A 23,550-nucleotide genomic window follows, 5' to 3' on the forward strand; every position below is an offset into this window, starting at 1 on the left:
TTCAGAGGCGCGGGCGACGGGCCCCGCGCAGAGCCGCCTCCCTCCGGCGGGGCTCGGCCGGGAGCCGCGGGCAGAGCCGCCTTAAGGTGGCGCCGCCGCCCCCCTACCCACCCGCCCCGTGCAGCCCCGCGACCGCGGCCGCGGCCTTGGGACCACCCCCTCGCTTCCACCAGGGACCAGCGGGGAAACTGAGGCTCGTGTCCAGCCCCGCAAACGTCGCCCCCTCGCCCTCCCTGAGGGCCCATGAGAGAAAAGCCCAATAAATACCTAGTGGCCCACTGTGGGAGTAGCTTGGTGGGGAGGGGGGCAGTTGGGGGCCAGAAATGGCCTTTCTGAGGAAGTGGGCTAAGACAAGGGTCGGGAGGAAGCAGCCTGCCGAGTGCTGGCTGGGAAACCTGCCTGCACAGAAAGGGACCAGGTGAGGGACGGGGCTGCGGGGCAGAGCTAGGCCCTCGCCCTTTTCTGGCCTCAGTATTCGCATCTGTAAAATGGCAGAGGCAGGAGCTATTTTTAAAGGACACGGCACATGAACATCCCTCAGGCTGGCCTGGCACAGAGTAGACTCCCAGAGCTGGGAGTTGGGTTCCGGTGGCCACTACCAGCAGACTGGGCTGTCTCCCCTCTCAGACGATGGGCTCCTAGAAAGCAGAGGTCCCAAGGAGGATGAAAACGAATCTCTGCCATCAGACTGAGGTCTCTCTGAGGGCAGGGGCTCCATCTCCCATCGCACACCACAGATATCCAGTGAGGTAGGAGGTGGGACATTCTTATTCCCATCATGCTTCTGAGAAACTTCAGGGTTGTTTAAGTCAATCAACAAACACGTGTTGACAGCCTACTGTGGACCAGACACTGTTCTAGGCACTGGAGCTCAGCAGGGAAGCAGACAGAGAAAATCCCTGGCCTCGTGTTAATAGCTGCCCCTGTGTCATTAGGTGAGTAAGCGGAAGCGTACAAAAGCCCTATCAAATTTATTGAGCATTTATGGCATGCCAGGCATCCTTCCAGGCACCAGGGTGGATGGAGAACAGATTCCTGCCTTCTCTGAGTTCAGGGGATAAGGCAAGATCACAGCTTGGAAATTATGGAATTCTGTGTGCATACAAAGAGGAGTTTAGGGGGCAGTTATAGAGATAGCAGAGGGAATCTACTTATTTGGGGTGTCTGGGAGAGACCTCTTGGAGGAGGTAATGTTGGAGATGAGACCTGGAGGATAAAGATGGGCAGCCATGGGAAGGGAGGGGAAGAGAGATCCTGAGGATAAAGATATGAGTGTGTATGTGTGTTAGAGAGAGTGAGTATTTGATGGCTCCCTATTGCCATCAAGATAAAATCCAAACTCCTCCCTCTTCCCACAAGGCCCTACACAAACCCCCTCCCCACCCTCCCTTCCCTGATCCCAACTCCCTTCACTTTCACCCTCATTCACTCTGCTCCAGCTGCACAGCCTCCTCCTCGATGCTCCTCCTGCTCACCTGGTACAGTCCTGCCCCAGGGCCTTTGCACTTCCTGCTCCCTTTACCTGGAATGCTGTTCCCTTGCTTCTCATCGTTCGGGTCTCAGCTCAGATGTCATCTTCTCAGAAAGGCTCTTCCCAGCCACCCATCTAAGCAGTGCTCACCCACTCCACCCTGTAATTCTCAAACACTGCATCCTATTCTCTCTCTTTCTAGGTCCTATCAGAGTTTGTTTCGTTTGTGTTTTGTTCTGACATGATTGTGTTTCTTCTTGGGTTGTTGTACTCATTATTTGTTTCCCTCGCTAGGTTGTGTAGGGACAGAGCCCGTCTTGGTGCCTGCAGAGACTGGCACACAATAAGTGCTCAGTAAATGAACAGGCACTGGCGTGAGAAGAAGAAACAGCAGATTCAGCTAAAGCCAGAAATCACTGGCCACACTCCTGCTGGGGAATTCTAAGAAACAGGGGGTTCCACAATTCCATGATGCCGAAAGTTCATCATTCCAAGTTTTGGGGCATCTGTGAAGTCCTAATTCCAAAACCTTTCCAGGAGGTGCCTTACCTCCCCTGGGAAGACAACAGCTCCCCTCTGGGCCACTAGTCCGAGCAGTGGTACCCTTTCCTCATCCTCTTCTCCTTCACAGCCTCTGTCTTCTCCTGGGCCTTCTCTTGACAAAAGCCCTCCACCTGGGGCTTCCCTGGTGGCGCGGCGGTTAAGAATCCTCCTGCCAATGCAGGGGACACGGGTTCGAGCCCTGGTCCGGGAAGATCCCACATGCCGCGGAGCAAGTAAGTCCGTGCGCCACAACTACTGAGCCTGCGCTCTAGAGCCCACGAGCCACAACTACTGAGCCCACGTGCCACAACTACTGAAGCCTGCGTGCCTCGAGCCCATGCTCTGCAACAAGAGAAGCCACCGCAATGAGAAGCCCGCGCACTGTAACGAAGAGTAGCCCCTGCTCACCACAACTAGAGAAAGCCCGCACGCAGCAATAAAGACCCAATGCAGCCAAAAAAAAAAAGCCCTCCACCTCTTCAAGTTCAACAGCTCCTTTTTGACCCTCATCTCACAGCTCTGCCCAGAGCAGCCTTTCCTCTCCCTGCCCCCATGCCCTCCTGACCTGTTGGCCCTCCTTCCTCTCTGAGGGCTGGTCTCTTTCCTCCTAGCCTAGTCACCTGAATGTCACCTTTGCCCACACCTCTGGTTGCCCAGGCTCTGAGCCACCATGTTCTCTTGGAGGCTTCAGGCATCACCTTCATGAAGATGGCTCCAAGCTCTGGCTCCACTCCTGGTCCCTACCCTGAGACCCAGCCCTGTGAGTAGAGCCACCAACTAATGGATGTCCCCTTGGATGTTCCCCAGGCCACTAGATGCAGCACCTTCACCCAGACCTGTCCCTCACCCTGTCAGGGCCCAGTCCACCCTGATCCCCAAAAAAAGAGCATCAGCCTAGCCTCTTTTCTCCCCTTCTCCTGCCATGCATCCCTGCTCCCCATCCACACAGCCCACTGCCTGCACCAGCCCTTCATCCTCTCCCATCTGGACCTCAAGCCACCTTCTCACTCTGAGCAGCTTTCACTATTGTCACCTTCTGTTTGAGTCTGGCCCTCCCTCACTTAAAACCCTCCCAGGCTTCCTATGGTCCTTGGGACAAAGTTCCAGATCTTTAGGCTAGCATCAGATGCCCTGCACCACCTGGCCCAGCCCAGCTTCACTTCCCTCCACCAGTTCAGACACTCTCTGCTCTGGCCACATCAGCCAGGTTACCTAATCTGTGTTCCTCCCCACCTCTGGGTCTTTGTTTATGTTGTTATCTCTTTCTAGAATTCCCTCCCTCTCCTTTTCTGCCTGGAGAAAATCCATTCTGTCAAGGCCCAACCCAAAAGGCACCTCCTCCAGGCAGCTCCTCCAAAAGGCATCTCCCCCTCCACACACAGACTGTTTAAAGTTGGCAGGTACATGGGTATTTATTCTATAACCACCTCTTCATGGGGAAGATGATGGGGCCCTAGAAAGGACCAGCCCCAGGCCTAGCCTGGGAGGCTCCCAGGGTGGGTGGGACAGAGCTGAGGACACACCACAGGCCCACCTAATCAGTGCCAGGACAAGGGAGCGCCCAGGGCCTAAAGGACCCAGAGGAGGAACAGGAGCTCTGCCTGGTGAGTTCAGAGAAGGCTTCCTGGAAGAGGGGACTTTTACCCATCAGTTTTTAGATCCCTCAGCCAGGCACACTCCACAGGGGAGGGTAAATACAGATTTGTGGATTGCCTGAGAAGCCGCAAACACACACACACACACACACACACACACCTCTTAGTGTGTGTAATCTGCCAGGAAGGAGGAGATGACTTGCTCTGAGCAGCAGCAACCCCAGTTTTGGGAGCAGCTTTGAGAATTTGGGGAGGCTCAGCAGTCTGTGAGATGGGGGTGAAACAGGAGAGGAGGGGGCAGGGCACAACCTTTGAATGACATAGCCTGAGGACATGACATAAACTGATTACAACCAAATGGGTCCAAGATGGCAGATAAGTCAGACAAGTCAACTTCCAGTAGACCCTGAGCCTCAGTATATGCTCACTGTAACACATCAACAAGCTGAATGACACACCCACAAGCGCCATGACAATTCCAAGATCAAAAAGTGGGCAGTGGCCCAATTCCTGGGAATCCCCACCTCTTCCTAAAATAGCTGGAATACTCCTCCCCCTCATTGGCCTATGAAATTACCCACCCCTATAAAAACTGACAACCCCATAGCCTGGTGCCTTTCTCACCTTCTGAGATGGCCCACACTCTGTGGAGTGTGTTTCTCTCTAAATAAATCCACTTCTTACCTATCACTTTGTCTCTCACTGAATTCTTTCTTCCATGAGACATCAAGAACCTGAGCTTCGGGGCTTCCCTGGTGGCACAGTGGTTAGGAATCTGCCTGCCAGTGCAGGGGACACGGGTTCCAGCCCTGGTCCGGGAAGATCCCACATGCCGTGAGCAACTAAGCCCATGCGCCACAGCTACTGAGCCTGCACTCTAGAGCCCGCGAGCCACAACTACTGAGCCCGTGCGCCTAGAGCCCGTGCTCCACAAGAGAAGCCACTGCAGTGAGAAGCCCGCGCACCACAATGAAGAGTAGCCCCCGCTCGCTGCAACTGGAGAAAGCCCGCGGGCAGCAACGAAGACCCAACGCAGGCAAAAATAATAAACAAATAAAATAAATAAATAAATAAAATAAAAATAAAACTTAAAAAAAAAAAGAACCTGAGCTTCATTAAGTCCTGAAACCAGGTGTGTGATCTCAGTTGGAAGACTGTGGGTTTTGGCCGGGTTTGAGTCCCAGCCACGTGGGTTCAAGTCCCAATCTGAGGTGCACAGTTTCAGGGGGACCCCTAGGCAGCACTTACTTGATAACTCACTGAAATGCCACATCCGGCCAGAGCAGGAGGCAGGGAAAGGACTGCCAGGCATAAGTTACAGCCTGGGCAGTCTAGCACAACCTTCTCATTTCTCCGGGAAGGCTTTCCCCAGCTAACTCATTTGCCATCCAGGGCTTCAAGCCGCACTCCTCTGGGGTCTCAGTTTCCCCATCTGCAAAACCCAGGGGGAAGGTGCAAAACTGGGGAAAGGGGCTTAGCTTTTGATCTCTCCCCTCCCACTGTACAGAAAGACTCAGCCCCGGTTCCTGGCTCGGTTTTTATGATGTGGATGTTTTTTGCTTTTTTTTTTTTCTTTTAAAGGAAAAAGCTGAGAAGCAGCCCTGGGACACGGGATTGCTCAGACCACCTTAAATCAGCCTCACTGCCCCAGCTACTGTGGAAATTCCTTTCTCCGCGGTGGTTGGCTGGGCGCACCAGCCAATCAGCCCGCGGCGCTCCCACATGGGTCCGTGACGTCACAATGAGCGCTGGCCAATGGGGATCAAGGAACCGGCAACCAATGGCAGAAGGCGCTAGGATCGGCTGGGCCAATCGGAAGGCGGCGAGGCGCTCCCCGCGGGGTACGGAGAGTGTGGCTCCCCCTCCCTAAGAAAAGCTGAGACCCTCGTGGACTCCTGATCCTGGCGGGTTTGGGGCGGGGTCGGGGGGGGGGAACTCCGGCTCGGTTAGTCTCCAAAAAACAGGGAGAAGCGATCCACCACCTAAGCCTGGCGGGTCTTCCCTTAAAAACAAGAGTCTCTCGTCCAACATACTACCTTGCAAAAGCCTGGCCAGCAGGCTGGACCGACTAGCGTCTTTCGCCCTATTTCACAGATACGTAAACTGAGGTAGAGACGTTAAGTCACTGCAGACGCTCGGGGAAGAACTGAGACTCTCACTCGAGCCCGGAGGCTCCCAGCATTGTTCAGTTTCTGTCTTCAGGTCGGATGGGGAGGAATGGGCCCAGGGGTAGGCGAGGAGAGGGGGTTGCTGGTCCCCACGCCTCAGTTTGCCCGGCCGCGAGCGGTAGAGTAGACTGGAGCAGGGGTTCTAGGAAAGACTACGAGCCCCAGAAGCTCCCGCGCGGCGCTCGCCAGGGCTGTCAATCAAAGTAACGTGGGTCCCTCTCCGACCCGCGCTCCCCCGCCCGCCGCCTCTCTCCTGCCAGCGCCCGCTCCCTCCCCGCCGGCTCCGGGCCCGGCGCGGTATAATTACAGCCCATTGATCCGACCCGGGCCGGGAAAGCGGCTCCCTCGGGGAGGCCAAGCCTTTGGCTTCCGACTTCGCCAACCTCTGCCTACCGCCCCCCTAGCCGAGCTGCTGGGCCACCAGCCAGGCCTGTCCCCTCCTGCTGGCCAGGGCTCGCAGGTGACCTCTGAGCCTCGGTTACCTTGGCGGTGAGCCCCCCTCAGAAAAATTACACACAGGTTTCCTTCCACCCAAGAACTTGGGGCGCCCTCCTGCCCTGTTCTAGCGCCCCCCACCTCCTCATGTGACCTAGAGGCTCTTGAGGGCCTCTCCCTGGGCCACAGTTTTCCCACCTGTACAGTGAGATGGTTGCACAAGACTTATTCATGAAACCAATGCTTTCTGCTGGCCCCAAGCGAGCAGCCAGGGCTAGGCCATGCAGGAGGGGTTCCTGAGTTTGGGGAAGTAGGGGGAAACCAAGCACATAGCTCTCAGACCCCTGAGAGTGGTCAGGGCTGGGGAAAAGGGAGGCACTGGGGTGGAGATGGGGGTGGGGGCAGAGCCAGGAGTGAGGTGTCTGCTTGGGAAGATGGAAAGGCTTCCTAGATGTCAGGTGGGGGTGTTTAAGCTGGGGTTCTGCAGAATGCATAGGAGTTGCCTCATTTGAGCTGTGCCTTTATATAACCTTAGACCAACATGGAAGAGGAAAGATGGGGCAACTTTAAACCCTGCCCTGGAATTGAGGAGCCTTGAGCTCTGACCCCTTGCCTTGCTGAGTGGACCTCTGAACATTCCCTGGCTGTGAAGTGGGGAGTGGACACACCCATGGGTGTAATACCCCTCTGCCTACTTTCACAAGGGTCCATAAAGTTCCAGTAGGCTCTGGCCAGTGGGAGATGAGAAACTGCAGCCAATGGCTAGAGGCACTCGCATTGGCTGCAGGCTCCAAACTCCAGCCTCCCCCTGGGCAAGAACTGGACAGCTCAGGGGAAAAAAAGAAAGGGCTTTTGGAAGTCCAGGGTGGACCTGGGCTCAGTGGGTAACCTTATCTGGAATACGAGGTTGATAATAGAATCTTCAAATAACTTCAGGCCTATAAAGTACTTAAAATAATTCATAGTAAGTGCTCAGAACGGGGTAGCCATTTGCACTCCTTTTATGCTCCAAAGGGCCCTTCTCTCCCAGCCTCACTTCACACCCCACAGCTGGGCTATGCACTCACTCTCCACTCCTCCCATATTTTTGATCACCCAAATGTGAATCAGATCTCATTCTTCCCTCTGCTCAAGAATCTTCCGTAGCTCCCCATCACCCTCAGAGTAAAATCCAAACTCCTCACCTCTGTCTACATGATCTGACCCCCATCAATTTCCCACTCTCACCCCTCCCTCTCTCCTCGTCACTCACTCCCTTCCAGCCACACCGGCCTCCTTGCTGTTCCTCCAACACACCAGACAAGGTCCTGCCTCTCAGGGCCTTCGCCCAAGCTGTTTCCTTTGCCTAGACCACAGCTGGCTCAAAACATCAGCACCTGGGGAGGCCTGGCCTGGTCAGCCTGGCTGCAGTAGCCCCCAACCTCCCTACCTGGTCAGCCTCTATCATTTCACTTCCTTCAAAAGCCTCATCACTCTCTGAACACTTACAGTTTACTTGCTTATGTGTTTATGGTCTGTCCAGGCCCAACACAATGCCTGCTCCACATATTTGCTGGGAAGACAAAGGGATGAGCTTAGAGAGGGTCAGAGCCTCTCCCAGGTCACCCAACATGCGGGGCAGGGCCCCAGAGCCCCTGACAACCTGCCCAGTGCTAACCCAACCTGCAGGGGTCCCCTGCAACCTGAAGGCCTGGGTTCAAATCCTACCTTAGCTGCTGTGTTGCTGTGATTCTGTAAAATGGGGGCAATGACAGAAATTTCTTCATCCCGTGTCGTAGGACTCCCGGCATGGCATGCAGAACTTCCCAGACCAGGGATTGAACCCCCGTCCCTGCAGTGGAAGCGCGGAGTCTTAACCACTGGACTGCCAGGGAAGTCTGAGGCATCCCCTATTTTTAAACTCCTGGGGTCTCCTGGTCAATGTAGCTATCCCAGACCCCACATCACCCAAGCCCCCTCCATCCCAAGCCCTGACCTCACCCTCTGGATCCTCCCATCTGGCATCTCTGTGAGCTGTGCCTCCATCTCTTCCCTGGGGCCAGGGGCGGGGGCGGGGGGGGGGGCGGAGGGGGTGCTCCTTGCTGGACTCACCCAGCCCCCAGGCACTGCACAGGTGTGGGTGGAACCCTGTGGCCTCAAATGAATCTTCCCCAGCTTCTGGTTTGCAGGGAGACATTTTATCCTCTCTGGGCCTCAGTTTACTCATCTGGAAAAGGGGGCTGCCCTTGGTAATGGTACCGAGGGCAGTTATTACTCTGGGCTAGCTGCTTTATTCAGCTGACCTTGTGTCTGATGCTCACAACTGCGCTGCAAAGTAGGGGATGAGAACCTGCAGTGGACCAGGCAGAACTACCTCCAGGCTTCTGTCCTGGGCTCGCTCTGCCTGGAACACCTCCCTGCCCCTAGCCATCTCCCTGAGGCAGGCTCCTTCTGTGATCCAGGTCTCGGCTCAAATGTCACCTCCTCAGAGAGGCCTCCTCCCATCTCCTGGCTCAAGTAGCCCCCTGTCATTCTCTGTCTCCTGCCCCTGCTGGATTTTTCTTCCTAGCACTTGACTGTTCTTGGAAATTATCTTATTCGCTGGTTTATTTGTTGTCTGTCTTCCCTACACGCTGTGGGTTCCACTAGGGGTAAGAGGGGCCCTGTCCTGGGTCCAGGGCAGCCACCACAGAGCCTGGCACACAGCAGGCGCCCAATAAATTCCGGTTGCCAGTCGGTCTGGCTTGGGAGTGGGGGGAGGGGAGGCGGCCAGGGCCAGAGACGCCTAGGAATCTATCCAAGGTCACAGAGAGCCGCGCTCCGGGTGGGCGCTCGGTGGCTGGCGTCCTGGGGTCACCCCTCCCCGCAGTTCAGGCCGAGGGGGCCGCGTGCCAGGTGGTCGTCCCCTCGTTCCCCACGCCGCCGCAGCTGGAGAACACACCGGTAACCACGTGGGCCGGGCCAGCGCGTCAACCCAACTGGCCGGGACAGGCCCAGCGGGGCACGGGGAGCAGGGGCACCGCCCCTTCCCCGCCCGGGATCCAGGAGGCCGAGGAGGGGGAGGAGGAAACGGAGGGGACAAAGGGGGAGGAGGCGGAGTGGCGGGGGGAGGGGCAGAGGGCGAAGGGGGCGGAGGAGGAAGGGGCTGAGGGGCGGGGAGGGGGAGGAGGACGCGAGGGGGCGGAGGGTCAAGGGCGGGAGGAGCGGGCTTCCTGGCCTGGCCAGCGCGCAGCAACCCGGCCCGGGGGGCCTGGGTGGGTGGGAGAGGTTTGCGGGGGAGGGTGTAGGGGGAGCACTAGCGAGGTCGGCTGAGAGGCGGGGATGGTGGGGAGGGAGCACAGTAGGAGGGAGAGATCAAGGGGGAGGAGAGAGAGATAGAGAAGGACCTTGAAGGACAGAAACAAAGCTGGAGAGACAGAGACCCAGAGGCTCCCGGAAGCAGTGGGGGTGAAGAGATAGAGAGGGGCAGATCCCGGGACAGACCCTCAGAGCAGGATGCTTGGCTGTAGGACGGGGGCTTGGGGTGCATGCAGCTCCCTCTTGCAGCTCCTAAAGTCAGAAAACATCTAAATACTACGCGGGCTTCCTCCTGGGGCCCTGCCTCTGTCTCCCCTCCAGCCGGGCCCCTCTGCGACCCCAGAAGATCTTGCTCATCGTGCATCTGGCTGCGCCCCTCCTCCGCTCAAACACCTTCCATGGCTCCCTGCAGCTGGCTCTCCCACTGAGCAGGCATCGTCCTGCAGGGCTGGCCCAGGCCCACCCATCTCACTGGCTCCTTTGCCATTTTCTCACTTTCTCCCTAGATCTTCCATGAACACCTATTGTGTGCCAGGCAGGAGTCTAAGCCCTGGGGATTCAGGAGTGACCAAAACAGACCCAATTCCTATTGTCCTGAAACTCATCTCAGAGTGGGGAAAAGCAGAGGACAGGGAATATTTGTTGACCTATGTTGTTCACAGCGATCAATGCTGTGAAGAAAAAGTGAGCAGGAGAGAGGGGGTGGTGATGGCGGGGAGTGCGCTGACTGTGGGGACAGTGTGTTCCACGTAGAGGGTCAGGCCCAGAGGTGGCACCGTGCTTGGTACCCTCAGACACGGAAAAGAGGCCAATTAGAATGAAGACCCTGAGCAAGGGGATCGGCCATAGCTCTGCCCACCTGCACTGGATCCAGGCTAAGATCTGGACCCGGCAGCTTGCATCTTCCCACATCAGAATCCTGGTTCCGTGGCTGTGTGCCCGGGGCGAGTCACTTTATATCTCAAGCCTCAGTTTCTTTATCTGTAAAATGGTCCTTCCTTCACCAGGCATTTTCAAGAATTGATTGAGAGCTGTAGCTGAAGCCCTGAGCCGAAGCTAGAGCATGGTAGATGTTCAGCAGATTGCAGCCGTCTATGATTTCTGTTATCCTTAGGATTTGCATTGCTTTCCTGATTATTTTTTAAATATGTATTTATTTATTTATTTGGTCTTACCGGGTCTTAGTTGCAGCAGGTAGGCTCCTTAGTTGTGGTATGCGAACTCTTAGTTGTGACATGCATGTGGGATCTAGTCCCCTGACCAGGGATGGAACCCGAGCCCCCTGCACTGGGAGCGCGGAGTCTTAACCACTGCACCACCAGGGAAGTCCACTGATTATTTCTGTTTGTGCCTAGCGGGGCTGAGAGCTCCGCCAGCCAGCAGAGGGCAGGAGGCCGGCTGTGGCCCTGCCTTGTTTTGTGACTTTGACAACTTCCTACCTTTCCTCCGGCCTCAGTTTTCCTGTCTGCACAATGGGGAGAGCATGTGGTCATTCCAAGATCTCTGATTCCACGTCACTGCAGCTTCTTTTTGTTTCTCCTCCAAGTCCAAGTTCAAGGCGCAAACACACAGACTCTGGAAGGAGGAAGGCCACGTAAATATTTCAGACAGTAGATGTACCTGGCCCGCCTGGCCTGTGACTGTTTAATGTGTCACATCCTAGTGTTCGCTGGCCTTCACAGGATGTTCTTCTCCCCAGCTGGGGAATCTGTTAGTCCTTGACCCCTCCTGAGCCCTGGAGGCCAAACCAGGAGGAGGAGGTGGGCCTGGCTCTGGCGGGGGGGGGGGGGGCTGGGGTGTAGGAGGGGTGTGTGGGGACGGGGCTGGGTCAGTCTCATGCCACTCTGGGGCCTGTGGGACTCTCCAACGCTGTGGACATCATTGTGTGCGCGGTGAAGTCAAGGCTCAGAGAGAGTCAGGGAGCCTCACACCCCGGTGCACACAGATCCCGCCCTGGAAAGACCCCTAGAAAGGGGGAGGGGGCTGGAAGAGGGGACTCCCAGAAGGGCCTGGGGTCTAGGTGGGGGGCGGGGAGTCAGAAGGGATGGGTTCACCCAGTCCTGTGCCCCAGGAGCTGGGAGCGTAGCTCTGGCTCCTCCTCCTCCTTTCTGCCCCTCCCCCTCGCCGCCCTCCCCCCCATTGCTCCTTCATTCTCTCTCATCCCTCCTCCCCATCCCCCTCCGTCCCCCTCTCTTCTTTGCTTCTCTCCCTCCTCCCTCCTTTCCCTCACCCCCTCCTCCCTTTCGCCCTCCCTCCCTCTCTCCCTTCTCTCCCCCTCCCCCTCCCTTATCTCCATCCTCCCTCTTCCCCTCCTCCTCCCGCCCGCCTTCCCCCTCCTCCCCTTCCTCCCGCCTCATTAGGCGTGCCCGCGGCGCGGGGCCCATTAGCGGATCAATTAGCCGAGGTCGCCGGCAGCCCGGTCGTTAAGCGCGGGAGGCGGCACCTCCGCCCGCGCCGGCTTCCCGGCCGCGATCGCGTACCCCCAGGACCCTCTGGTCTCGCTCCCCACTGCGGACTCCTGGGCCCGCCCTATACCCTCCCCAGCCCCACGGGCGGGATGAGGGGCTTCGAGGCCCACAGGGAGACCCCAGGTCACAGATGTGTCCATGGCTAGGCAGGACCCCTTCTGCTTCGAAGACCCCAGGGGGGGACTGTCGGGTTTGCCCCCCTCCCCAACGCCCTTCATCTGCCAGCAACATCAGTAATAATAATATCAGCTGACGGCTGGTGAGCCCTTGCAGGCTTTCTGCTAATCCTCGGAACCCGCTTCCCAGAAACAGATCAGACAAGTGATTTCACTTGCCTTACTCCCCATAGCTCCTCTGCCTGCTGACACCTGCTGACACATTTTGTATTTTCCTACCACCGGCCACAGGGCGGGGACTTAAGTGTCCTGTTTCCTGCTGTGTCCCCAGGGCTCAGAGTAAGGGTGCAATGAATGAATGAATGAAAAAGATGAATGAATGAATGGGTGAGGGTCTGCTAAAGCACTTTCCACGGAGTCAGTAATAGGATCTTCATGACAACCGTGGGTTCTGTGATTATACCCGTTTTACAGATAGGGAGGGAAAACCAAGAACCAGAGTGGTGAAGCCACTTGCTTGGATCACCGTGCTGTGAGAGGAAGAGCCGGGATTTAAACCCACGCTGGAGACCCCATGCCCAGAACCAGTATGTGACAATAACAACCACTGTTCCCTTCCAGGGGTGGGGGTGTCCCAGAGCCTTGCTTTGGGGGGAGGGTCAGGGGTGGCCTTCAGAAAAGTGACTTCTGGGAGTCCTGGGGGATTAGAACAGGGGAGTGGGAGGGGAAAAAAACAAGAACACTGTTCCAGGCAGAAGGAACAGCATGTGCAAAGGCTGCTAGGCAAGGAACAGCCAGATATTTCAACCTGGCTGCAGCCTGCTGGGAAAGAATGATTACAGGGCTGGGTAGCAGGCCCTTGGGGTCTCCTGGGCCTAGAATTTATTCCAAGGACCATGGAGGCCAAAGATTATCTATTCTTTAAATCCTTTTTTAAAAACTGTGAAATAGAACACATAGAAGAGTGCCCTGATTGTAAGCAAACAATTCGATGAATTATCACAAAGTGAATACACTCGTGTAATCAACTCCCAAATTACCATCACCCTTAGAAGTCTCCTTTGGTAACTCCACCACATCCGGTGCTATAGGTCCCTTGGGCCCGTCTTTGTTCTTTATATAAGTGGAGTCGCACACACAGCATTGACTTTTTCATACCCGGCTTCTTCAGTGTTCTGTGTGTGAGATGTATGGTGTCAAACGCAGTGAGGTCTGGTTCTTTTTCTGGCTGCGTAGCGTTCCACGGGCAGCTCATGTCACAACTTACCCTTCTGCCCCTTGATGGCCAGCTGGTGGTTTCCAGTTTGGGGCAATGAGGACTAATTACAGCTGCTCTAAACATTCTTGTGGCACGTGTGTTGGGTGGATCCAGCATTCAAATCCAGGGGTATCACTGGGTGCTAAGCAGCCTTCTGAGGCAGATGTAACGATTTACACTCCCCAAGCGAGGGGCAGAGATGAGTTCCGGTTTTCAGCACAAGGATATACCTTAAGCAGGGAGTGATCCCATCTCACTGGCATTTTTGGAGGTGATTTGGCTGTAGTGGGGGAGGGGAGGGGCCCAGCAGGAGGGTCCCCCTTTCCCCTGCCTCCTCTTTCTCTCCTTAGGGACAGGAGACATTTACCCTGAGGTTGGCTGTCCATCATCACCCCTCTGTCTCTCCCTCCTTCCCTTCCTGTGCCCTTGGCCCCCATGCGAACCCACTGGATTGGGCAGACAGGTGAGAATTCCTTGGATCCCTTGTGCTCCCAGCTCCCTGAGGGTGGGAGTTCTGTGGCATGAAGCCCTTGTGAAGATCTTACAAAGTCCAGATGACTGTCCCCACTCTCCACCCCCCTCCCCGCCACCAGGCCCATATCCTGGGTGGGGAGCCTTAAGTTCTCTTAGTTTTTTTTATTATTAAATTTTTTGGCCGCAGCACAGAGCATGTGGGATCTTAGTTCCCCGACCAGGGATCGAACCCACACCCCCTGCATTGGGAGTGCAGAGTCTTAACCACTGGACCGCCAGGGAAGTCCCTGAAGTTCTTTTGACTGAAATGCCAAGTGTGCTGGGAATCACCTTTCCTGCTGGCTCCCCCTCCTGGGGTGGTCCAGCTTGGATGCAGGGGGGCGAGGGTGGGCTCCAAGTGGTCCTTGGAGAGTTGAGGTCCAGCTGGGGGTCTGTGTTCTCTGATCTGGAAAAGAGCGTTTGTGTGTGCAGTGTGACCGTCCACAGTCTCAGCAGCTGTCTTTAAGGGTAAAGACTGTCATTTAGGAGCCCTCTGGCCTGGGACTCAGAAACCAGTGACCCCTCAGCTTTTCTGAGTTCCTTTGCCTACCTGTCAAAACAGCTGGCTAGACCTCAAGCACCTAGGCTGTGCTGTGTGACCTAGAGCCTCCAGCTGGCCCTCTCTGGGCTAGGTGCCAAGTTCAGGAGCTAGACTACATTTACAAGCCGGACTCAGCTAGGACTCTCAATATCCAGTCCTGTAACAGAGAAGGGGGACTCAGACTCGAAGGAAGCCCTCTCCTCCCCCAGGAAGGGAGGTACCGCGGGCAACTCGCAACACAGAGGCAGGAACACGGCAACCAACCTTCTCACATCTTTATTTGAAAGGCACAGCTAAGCCCACCCTCGATACAGCATTTTCACTTCTCTCCGTAGAGATCAAACGACTGAACACAACAAAGGCTGACAGTCTAAAAGGCTATATACAGACACAGGTGTGGGTGTTGCTTTTTTTTTTTTTTTTTAACATTTTTCTGTCTTTTTCTTTTTTTTAATATCCCTTTTCTTAAAAGACAAGCTAGTATACTGGAAAAAGGAAAAATAAAAAATAAAAACCAAGACAACTTGAGTACCCTCATCTTTATTTGGGAAGGGGAGACAGGGAATTCTGGGTCGCCCACCCCACCCTGTTCCCCGGGCGAAGCTTGCTGTCCGTGGCCCCTCTTTCTTTCATGGGTGAGGGGACAGGACGAGGTGGGCGTGGGCGGTGGGAACTAGCAGAGGGTGAGTGAGTGGGAGGGGGAGACGCGGGGCGCCCAGGGCAGGGAGGGGCAGCTAGCATTGTGTTTGCATGCAGTGCCAGGGTGTGAGGCCAGGGTGTGAGGCCAGGGTGTGCCCCGGGGAGGGTGGTGGTGGGGGGGCCAGCGGGCAGACTGTCAGTTACAGGTGTGTGAATTGGGGAAGTGCAGGGGGTGTTGGACCTCTTGAGGTCTTGCTCCCTTCTGACCTGGCCTCCCACTTGTGCCTCCAGGCCTCAGCTTGTCTCATCTGTGGTATGAGCGGGTATTGACCCATTCAGGCTGCAGGGGAGGAGGAGGGAGGCTGGGAGTCGGGGGTAGGAGCCAAGTCAGGGGGTGGCACACAAGCAGGGCGAGGGCCCCAGCAGGCGGCTACCATAAATACTACCAGAGTTGAGCCAATCCCGAGCTATACTGTGTCTTACGCTGAATCTTCCTCTCTCTCCATGTCTGTCTCCCCACCCCCATCCCAGCCGCCCACTAATCCGATTTCTCGCCATCATCCTCCTGGTGGGTGTCACCGTCATGCCCGTTCTTGTCTTCCTTGGAGAGGTGGGCCTGGGAGCCCAGCGCCGACAGCGAGAGGAGGCCGGTGCCTGCACTGACCGCCGGCAGAGAAGGGGGCTGCAGCCCCACAGGCAGTGGGGTCAGAGGCAGGGCCAGAGCCTGCAGCTGGGACAGCTGGTGGGCTTGGAGCTGCTGCTGCAGGGCAGAGGAAGGGGAGCATTAGCCCCCTTGGGCCCACCTGTCCTTCTCCCACCCGCTGCTGCCCCCAAAGACCCCAAACATACTCGGATGATGGAGTTCAGCTCAGGAGCAGTGACCTGCTTAGCCCTCTCGATGGCTCCCAAGACTTGCTGCTGGTGCTGGATGGGGACAGGGTGAAGAGAAATCAACTGATTCGCCCTGATCTTGTTAGGGCTCGTGGCTCAGAGCCCAGAAGAAGCCCCGCTCCCATCTGGGCTATTAGAGCCCTCCCTCTCCACAGCTTCTCACCCCTCCCGAAACCCCCCTCTCTCCAGCTGATTCCTTTCATCCAGCCTCAGTCTCTTCACCTGGAAAATGGGATACACAGAGATGCAGAGAAGACCCAAAGGGCTTGGTACCAAAATCTTAGGAAAAAGCTTTTGGGTGAGTCTGAGAAAGCCTGAACCACGACCAATGCCATGTGCAAAGAAGCAGAAGTGCAGTGCACAACCTGGCCAACGGTACAGGGAAGTCCTGGTTCTAAGAGCTCAGACCGGGACTGCTGGTCCAAGAGATCTGAGATCTGCTAACCCAAGCTCCTCTTCCTCCACAGCCTGGGCAGGCCCAGTGAACTCCGGCAGGGCTGGGGCATGAGTCTGGGTTCAGGGCAATCCCCCACCCTGTACCCCAGCCCTCCCTGAACGTCTGTCTCTCCGGCCATCAGATGCTAGAATCTGCCAAGCTCCTTCTTTGCCTTGGCTACCAGGGAGCCCCTGTTGTGAACGGAAACCACAAGGCTAGGTCTTCAGGGTCCTAAGAATCCCCTTCTTTGGGGCTTTCATGGTGTCCTCCTGGAATTGTTCCTGGGCATCACCTGAGGGACCCCAAGATATGGGCAGGGGTTAAAGAGAAAATGATGTAAATCTGGCAGAGAGCAGATGGGCCTTACACGACCCAGACGTGTGTGTGTTTGTGTGTGTACAGAGTGGGCCTCACACCAAGAGTCTTAGAACCCCAGGAAACAAAAGAGGAAGAGTTGGGTACCTGGTTCCTCCGTGTGTCCCTGTGCATCTCTGTGTGTCTGTGTGCCATGTGTTTATGTGTCGCATCTGTGCGTATCTGTGGCTGTTTGTATGTCTGCCTATGTGTGCTGAGAGCCCCCCTGTCCACACAGCGGCCAGCAGGGCCCCGCAGATGAACCTCAGGGGGTGAAAGACGGAAGCAAGACAGGGAAACAGAATTCTTGGTGTAGTCTTCGGCGTAGCTGACATTTTTACAGTGCAATGACTCACTGAGGCTGGGAATTCCACAGCAGGGTGAGGCCCCTCGCTCCACTGCCCTGCACCCCTGGGGTTTCTCCAACCTGGGGATTCTTCTGCACAGACTGGCTGGTGGCTGGGAGGTCCAGAGAGGGAAGGCGTGTGCCCTGGGGCACCCAGCGCGCTGCTGCCCCAGATGGCTGCAGTAGGGAGGGCCTGGGGAAAGTTCACAGTCCGTCTACCGCCTCCTCCCCGCAGCCCCGGGAGGCCTGGGGGCTCCACTCACCTCTTGGGAAAGGTAGGGCAGGACCTGGGCACAGATCCCATTCAGCCTCTTGACGATTTCAGCCTGAAACACACAGACGCTTCAGCCCTGGGCAGCAGCTGGGGCAGGCGCAGACCAGCCCCGGGAGGCCTCAGGGTTTTGTCTAATCTAAGAAGAGGCCAGCTCGGCCCAGGGTCAGGTCAACTCATCGGGCCCACGGGCACCCAATCAGCGGCAAAGGTGGAATCTGAGGCTGGCTCTCTGCCCTGTAGGCTAAGAGCACAGGACAAAGCCACGCCCAGCCGCTTGGGGTCCCGGGCGGCCCTGGGAAGATGATGCCCAGTGCCTGATAGGTAGGGAGTGCTCCGTGGGAGAGAGGGGAAAAGGGGTGGGGGCAGCTGGCATCAGTGTTCTACAACATACCCGAGAGTAGCCTCATCAGGGCACAGATGGCAAGAGCAAGGCTGGAGGGCAAGGGGCAATCTGGGGGTTCCAGGGCAGGTTGGCACATCACCCCTCCCCTGCTGTTTGCAAAGGGGAGACAGTGGGGTGGGGGTGGCAGGTCCCCCGGAAAGTCTCTGCCCCTCCCCCCTCAGGGAGAGAAACCTGTCAGGGAGGCCTAAGAAAGAAGGGGGTAGGGTTCAGAGGTAACAGGATACCAGGGCAGACTTGGTGCTCAGCCAAGGGGTGGGCAAGCTCCTACCTGCCTGGGGGAGTGCCGAAGTAAGCGAAGTAAGCGAAGTAAGCGTGGGGCGGAGGAGGGGGGAAGGGGGCGTACCTGCTTGTGCATCTCGATGTTCAAGCCGTAGGACATCTCGTAGTACTGCATGGGGGGGGAGAAGACAGAGAGAGAAATTGGGGCGGGTGAAGGACGGGGGGCTCCAGAGACAAAGAGATGGGGGGAGTGACAGAGAAAGACAGACAAAGAGGGGGAGAAGGGGAGAAATAGAGAGACGGGGAGGGGAGGGCAGGCGAAAGAGATGGAGATGGAAGTGGGGAGACACCCACACCAGGCGCTGGGGCCCATGTGCCTGGTGGGGCTGCTGGGGAAGCTTCAGGGCCCCAGCAGCAGTGTGGGTGCCCTGGTTTCTGGAATAATGATCACACCCCAACCTCTAACGCGCGCACACACGCGCGCGCGCACACACACACACACACACATTCCAAGGCTCCTAATCTTTTATCTTTATGTGTCTTGTCTGCGGGTGGCCCCGGACTCCAGGGAAGTTTGCCTTCCTGGGTATAAATAATCGAGGATAAACAAATCCTGCTGGGTCTGGCTCTGGGGCCAGTAGCGCCCCCCCTCACGCCCCAGATCTGACCCTGCCCCTTCCCTTTGCTCTAAACCGTCCCATGGCGCGCCCCTCTGTCACCCCAGGGAGAGTGGGGGGGAAGCCAAGTTTGTTCCCAGGCCTTTGTGTGGTCTCCCCTTCTCTGCCCAGCAAGCTCCTACTCATTCTTCAAGACCCCAGCTGTAATGCCCCATCCTCTATGCAGCCTTTCTCAAACCGGGAGCACCCCCTTCTGGAGTCCCCCAGTCCCGGGTCCCTCTCTCTGCCCCAGCCCCATCCCTCCCTCTGAGGCCAGAGGTTCAGTGTCTGGCTCTGCTTCCCCCACAGCCTGGGAGAAGTGGGCTCTGGGCTGGACCGAGGTGCGGTGGGGCGCGGGGGTGGGGTGGGGTTGATGCAGAAATCGCCACCTGGTGGGTAGGAAACCGAGCAAGTGATTCTGGCAGTGTGCACGGGCAGGGTCTCAAATGTCAGGCCCAAGAACACAGTGCCACCCCTTCCCTCCCGTCAGAGAGTCCTCCTCCCAGGGTCGGGCAAGGAGGGGTTAAGCCTGGGATGCCTGGACCATGGGGGCGGGGAGGGATCTGGCTGCTCCCCCAGTCAGATCGTGGCTTTCCCAGCCATTGGCTCCTTTCCTGCCAAGGACAGCCGGGGGACCTGGCAGGCCCAGACTGCAACCCGGTGGTTTGGCACCTCGGCCACTGCCTGGGCCGGCAGCCAGGCCAGCAAGACGGACTCAGCCCGGCCCAGGGGCAGGCTGAATGGAGAGCTGACCCTGACTCCTCATACATCCCAGAGGTGGCGGCCAGGGTTCGGGCAGCAGCTGCTGGTGCTGGAGGGGGATCTGGGGTCCCCCATCCCTGCCCACTGGACCCCAGGGCTGGCTTACCATCACGTAATGACGCTGCATCTCCGACTTCTCGCTGGCCAGCTTGTCACATTCGAGTTTCAGACTGAAGAAGAACATGGGGAGGGGCAGGGGCTGGGCTGAGGTCCCCCCCATTGTGCAGGGGAGCCCCTAACTTTGGTGGGGGACAGGCAGAAGATGGGGCAGGGGGAGCCTCGGGTGTCCTAGCTAGAAAATGGGGATTATGAAACCAACCTTGCAGATCTGGGGGCGGAGAAAGCAATGAAAATAATAATAAAAATAACAAAAGTCAGAGCAAGTGCCCTGACTATAGGTCAGACAAGGATTCAAAGAAACTTTTACCTCTCCTGAAACCCAAAGAGGTCAGGGCTGTTAACATCACTCTGTTTTTACAGATGATGCAATGGACGCCCAGAGAGGTTGAGTGAACGGGCTCAAGGTCACACAGCCAGGAAGCTGGCTTCAGAGGCCATACTCTCAAGCCCTGGGGAAAACTCTCCAGCAAAGGAGGAACAGACAGACACTGCGGAGAGGCTGCGAGAGCCGAGTTGGCTGGTAGGGCTCTGGATTGGATTTACCAAGGAATCTTCAAAGGCACCCAAGCCCCTCTTGTGGGTCCTGATTTCCCTAGCGGGGGGGCATAAATTTCCACCATTGGGTAATAGAGATGGTGACCGCCCCCGCCTCTCTCAAGCTCCCGCAGCAAGGATGAGCTTTGGGTATTTCTCAAAGGCCCCTCACGAGGGTGTCAGGGTGACAGGTAGAGAGCTGAGAGCACAAACTCAAGCCAAATAGACTGGGTCCAAAGTTCAACCCTGCTATTTTGATGCTGTGTGACTCTGGGCAAACCCCTCTACCTCTCTGGGTCTTGGTGTCCAAGTCTGTTGAGTTCCAACCCCCGAGGGTGAGGTGGTGAGGATGAAATGAATCAAGACCAGAAACACTCTTAATGCTGGTATTCAGTAAGTACCCAATAAAGACTTAGTTGCTCTTGTAGTCACCCCAGGAGACTGGAGTTTCACTCCGCCAGACTGACCACGACTTGTATACCCCAGTTGGGAGGACAGCCACAGTTGGTTTCTCCAGTTTTCTTTAAAAATGTGCATTTGTTGCCACCGTTAAAAACAAAATCAGGCAATTTCATTCCAAACTCTGCATTTCTGGCCCTTCCTGAAGGACTGGTGGATACTGTGTGAGCCCCCAACATGGTAGGACCCCTCAGTGTAAAGCAGGAAGCCCAGGCCCAGCGGATGGAGACTCCAAAGCTCAGAGAGGGGGTGTGGCCTACCCGAGGTCACACAGCGCTGTGGCAGCAATCTGACCCTCGGTCTCTGGAATTGGATCAGCCCCAGTGCTCACTGTGACATGGGCATGAGCCAGGCAAGGGGGTGGTGGTGGGGGGACACCCCCAGAGAGGCTCAGAAAGGCCAGGCCTGCCAGGCAAAGCCCCTAAACCCTCCACATCACAGGACCAGAACAAAGTTCCTAGGCCTGCCCTTCAACCATCTGTGCCTCAGTTTCCTCATCTTTGAAATGAGCACAATGATAGAACAGCAGGAAAGATTAAACAAAAGGATGTATGTTCAATCTTCAGCAAATGGGGAGAATAGGAAGTACCCCCAAAGAACAAATATATCACTGTTCCCAATTTCTTCTTGGAGAAAACTCGGCATCCTTCAAAGAATACTTTTGTGTGGGTAAACTAAGGTCCAGAGAGGGCCCAAGACCCCACTGGTATTCGTGGCCAGGGACCCCCTTTTGATTCCTAGGCAAAGCCCCCCTCAGTAGCAAAACCTTGAGAATCTGCATTCTTCAACCCAGAGATTGGGTACAAATCTCAGTTCTGCCACTTCCTTGCTGTGCAACCCCAGGAAATTCCTATCCTCTCTGGGCTTAAGTTTCTCTAAGTGTAAAATGAAGACAGTAATAGTTCCTTTCTCTTTAGATCTGGCACATTGGCAAGCCCTTTAGAAATGTTAGATTCAGTTCTGGAAAGAGAATCGCCTTTCTGCTGGCTGGCAGGAAACCTTTCTCCAAAACTAGGCAGAGAGAGATAACATGCTACAGGTTTTGGTGGGGGGGGTGGGGAGGTGGAGGGCCCAACCCCAACTCCAGCTGTTGGGAGGTCTTTTATCCAATGCAGATTGGGGTGGGGGTGGGGAGAGGGGCTCTGACACCAGACAGCTAAGGCTTTGGGCAAATTATTGAAATTTTTGTGCCTCAGTTTTCTCATCTACAAAATGGGACTGTCTTAAAGACTAAATGAATTTCATATCGGCAAAGTGCTAAAGACAGTGCCTGCCACCTAAGACATTCAACGCCTCTATTTTTCCGGAGCCTAGGTATATAGCAGGGGCCACAACCTCCGCTGCAGGCTTCAGTCTTGCCATCTGAGCAGGGGGCTCCAGCTTCTCCCGGGGCAGGCACCACCAGCCCCAGCTCACCTGTGGTACTGAGCCTGCAGCAGCTGAAACTCATCTTTGATGCGGTCGCAGGAGTCCGAAGTGGTGAATTTCAGTTGCTGGGGGAGGTGCGACGAGCCCTGTGGGGAAGGGGCGGCCCGGGTCAGGATCCGGTGGGGCCGCCACCCACCTCTCTCCCCGGCTGCCCCGACGCAGAGGCCGGCGCAGCTGCAGCGTCCCCCCGCCCCCCCGCCCCACTTCCCGGGCCCGTGTTTACAGCCCCCGGAGCGGCCCCCGCCCGCACTTCCTGCCCCCGCCTCTCCGCCCGAAGCCGAGGGGGGTGGGCGCGCCCGGAGGCTCTCGTCCCCCGCCCCCCCACCAGGCTGTGGAGGTGCATTTGAAGGCCCGCCCTTGGTGGGGGGCAGGGTGCGCCCTCTACCGCGCCTCCAAAGCGCCGGGAGGGGGTGCACGTCTGAGCGCCCCAACTGCCTCTGGGAGGGGGGAGAACGCGTCCTAGAGGGTCCCCCTCCCCAAGCTGGCGGCGTGGGAGGGGGGGATGAGGCTTCCTTGCAAACTCCCCTTGGGGGAGGGGCCTCTCTAAGCACCCGAAATCTTCCGGGGGGGGCCCACCACCCCAGATTCCTAACACCCTTCCTCCGGGCCGCGTTCTTCCGGGAGGGGTGCGCCTCCGGTCTCCCCCCACTCCAAGGCCCCGAAAGCAGCCCCGGCGTTAGAGGTGCCTGGTGGGGCTCCCGGGGCGCCCCAGGCCCGAGAAGGCCTCCGAGGCCCAGGCTGGCTTGATTGGGGGGGGGGGGAGGCACAGGGCCCAGGGGCTGGGACCGGGGCTGGGGGGATCTGATCCGGGATCTGGAGGGGACCTGGCTTGGGAGCTAGGGGGGTGCTCTGGGCCCGGAAGCTGGGAGGGGGACCGGGAGCTACGGGGGATGGGAGGGAGCCCCGGAGCTGGGGGTGGGGAGTAGCGCTGGGCCCAGAGCTGGAGGGGACTGGGCCTAGGAGGTGGGGGGGAGACGCCGAGCTGGGAGCTGGGGGTGGGGGAGGTCCGGCTGGGATCTGGAGCGGGGGGCGCAGGGCTTGGTCCTTGAGGGGTGCGCAGGGCCCGAACCTGGGAGAGGGAAGGGTCCGGCTGGGACTGGGGGGACCGGGCCAGGACCTGGGCGGACGCAGGGCCCGGAGCTGGGGGGATGGCCCGGCCGGGAACTGGGGGTGCCGGGCCCGGATTGGGGGGGGCGCCGGGCCGGCGGGCCCCGCTTACCGAATGCCTGCTTTGTGGAAACATCATGTCAGTCGCGGCGGGGGGCGCGGGCTGCGCCCCGGCTGTGCGCCCCGGCTCGGGCTGCTCGGGGCGCCGGGCGGCCGCGCCTTTGTCCCGGCGCCGATCGGCAGCTCCCGGGGCCGCCGCCGCCGCCTCCCGCGCCCGGCCTCGCCCGCTTCCTGCGCCCCCTCCCCGCGCGCCCGGCCCCGGCGCGCCCCGGGCCCCGCTTCCTGCGCGCCCGGCGCCCCTCCCCGCCCCTCCCCGCCGCCCGCCTCCCCGCACGCCCGGCCGCCGCTCCTATTGTCTAATGGCGGCGACGCCGGCAGTGGCCACGGCCTCGGCTGAGCGGAGGCTCCGGCTCCACCTGCTGCTGCAGCCGCCGCCGCCGCTGCTGCTTCCCGGGCCCCGTGCGCGCCGCCGAGGGGG

At 57.7% G+C, this 23,550-nt stretch overlaps 1 protein-coding gene across 1 annotated transcript; it reads right to left on the bottom strand.

The window, feature by feature from the left end:
* Positions 1–14,644: 14,644 nt before the first annotated feature.
* Positions 14,645–23,256, bottom strand: TLE5 (TLE family member 5, transcriptional modulator). Its single transcript, XM_068537278.1, has 7 exons — positions 23,125–23,256; positions 21,894–21,991; positions 19,471–19,534; positions 18,071–18,115; positions 17,314–17,376; positions 15,873–15,947; positions 14,645–15,783 (listed from the first exon to the last, which is right to left on the bottom strand). The coding sequence occupies exons 1-7, from the start codon at positions 23,149–23,151 to the stop codon at positions 15,562–15,564; spliced, it is 594 nt and encodes a 197-aa protein (XP_068393379.1). The 5' UTR covers positions 23,152–23,256; the 3' UTR covers positions 14,645–15,561.
* Positions 23,257–23,550: the final 294 nt, after the last annotated feature.

The sequence above is a fragment of the Eschrichtius robustus genome, chromosome 2 (genome assembly GCF_028021215.1).
Source record: "Eschrichtius robustus isolate mEscRob2 chromosome 2, mEscRob2.pri, whole genome shotgun sequence".
NCBI lineage: Eukaryota > Metazoa > Chordata > Mammalia > Artiodactyla > Eschrichtiidae > Eschrichtius > Eschrichtius robustus.

What these genes read in the sequence shown, in the direction of transcription:
- TLE5 (XM_068537278.1), bottom strand. Translation starts at nt 23,151, where the DNA reads ATGATGTTTCCACAAAGCAGGCATTCG. An exon ending in TTCCACAAAGCAGGCATTCG is followed by an intron (nt 21,992 to 23,124) that starts GTAAGCGGGGCC and finishes CCTTCCCCACAG; the next exon opens with GGCTCGTCGCACCTCCCCCA. An exon ending in TGCCCTACCTTTCCCAAGAG is followed by an intron (nt 15,948 to 17,313) that starts GTGAGTGGAGCC and finishes GTCCCCATCCAG; the next exon opens with CACCAGCAGCAAGTCTTGGG.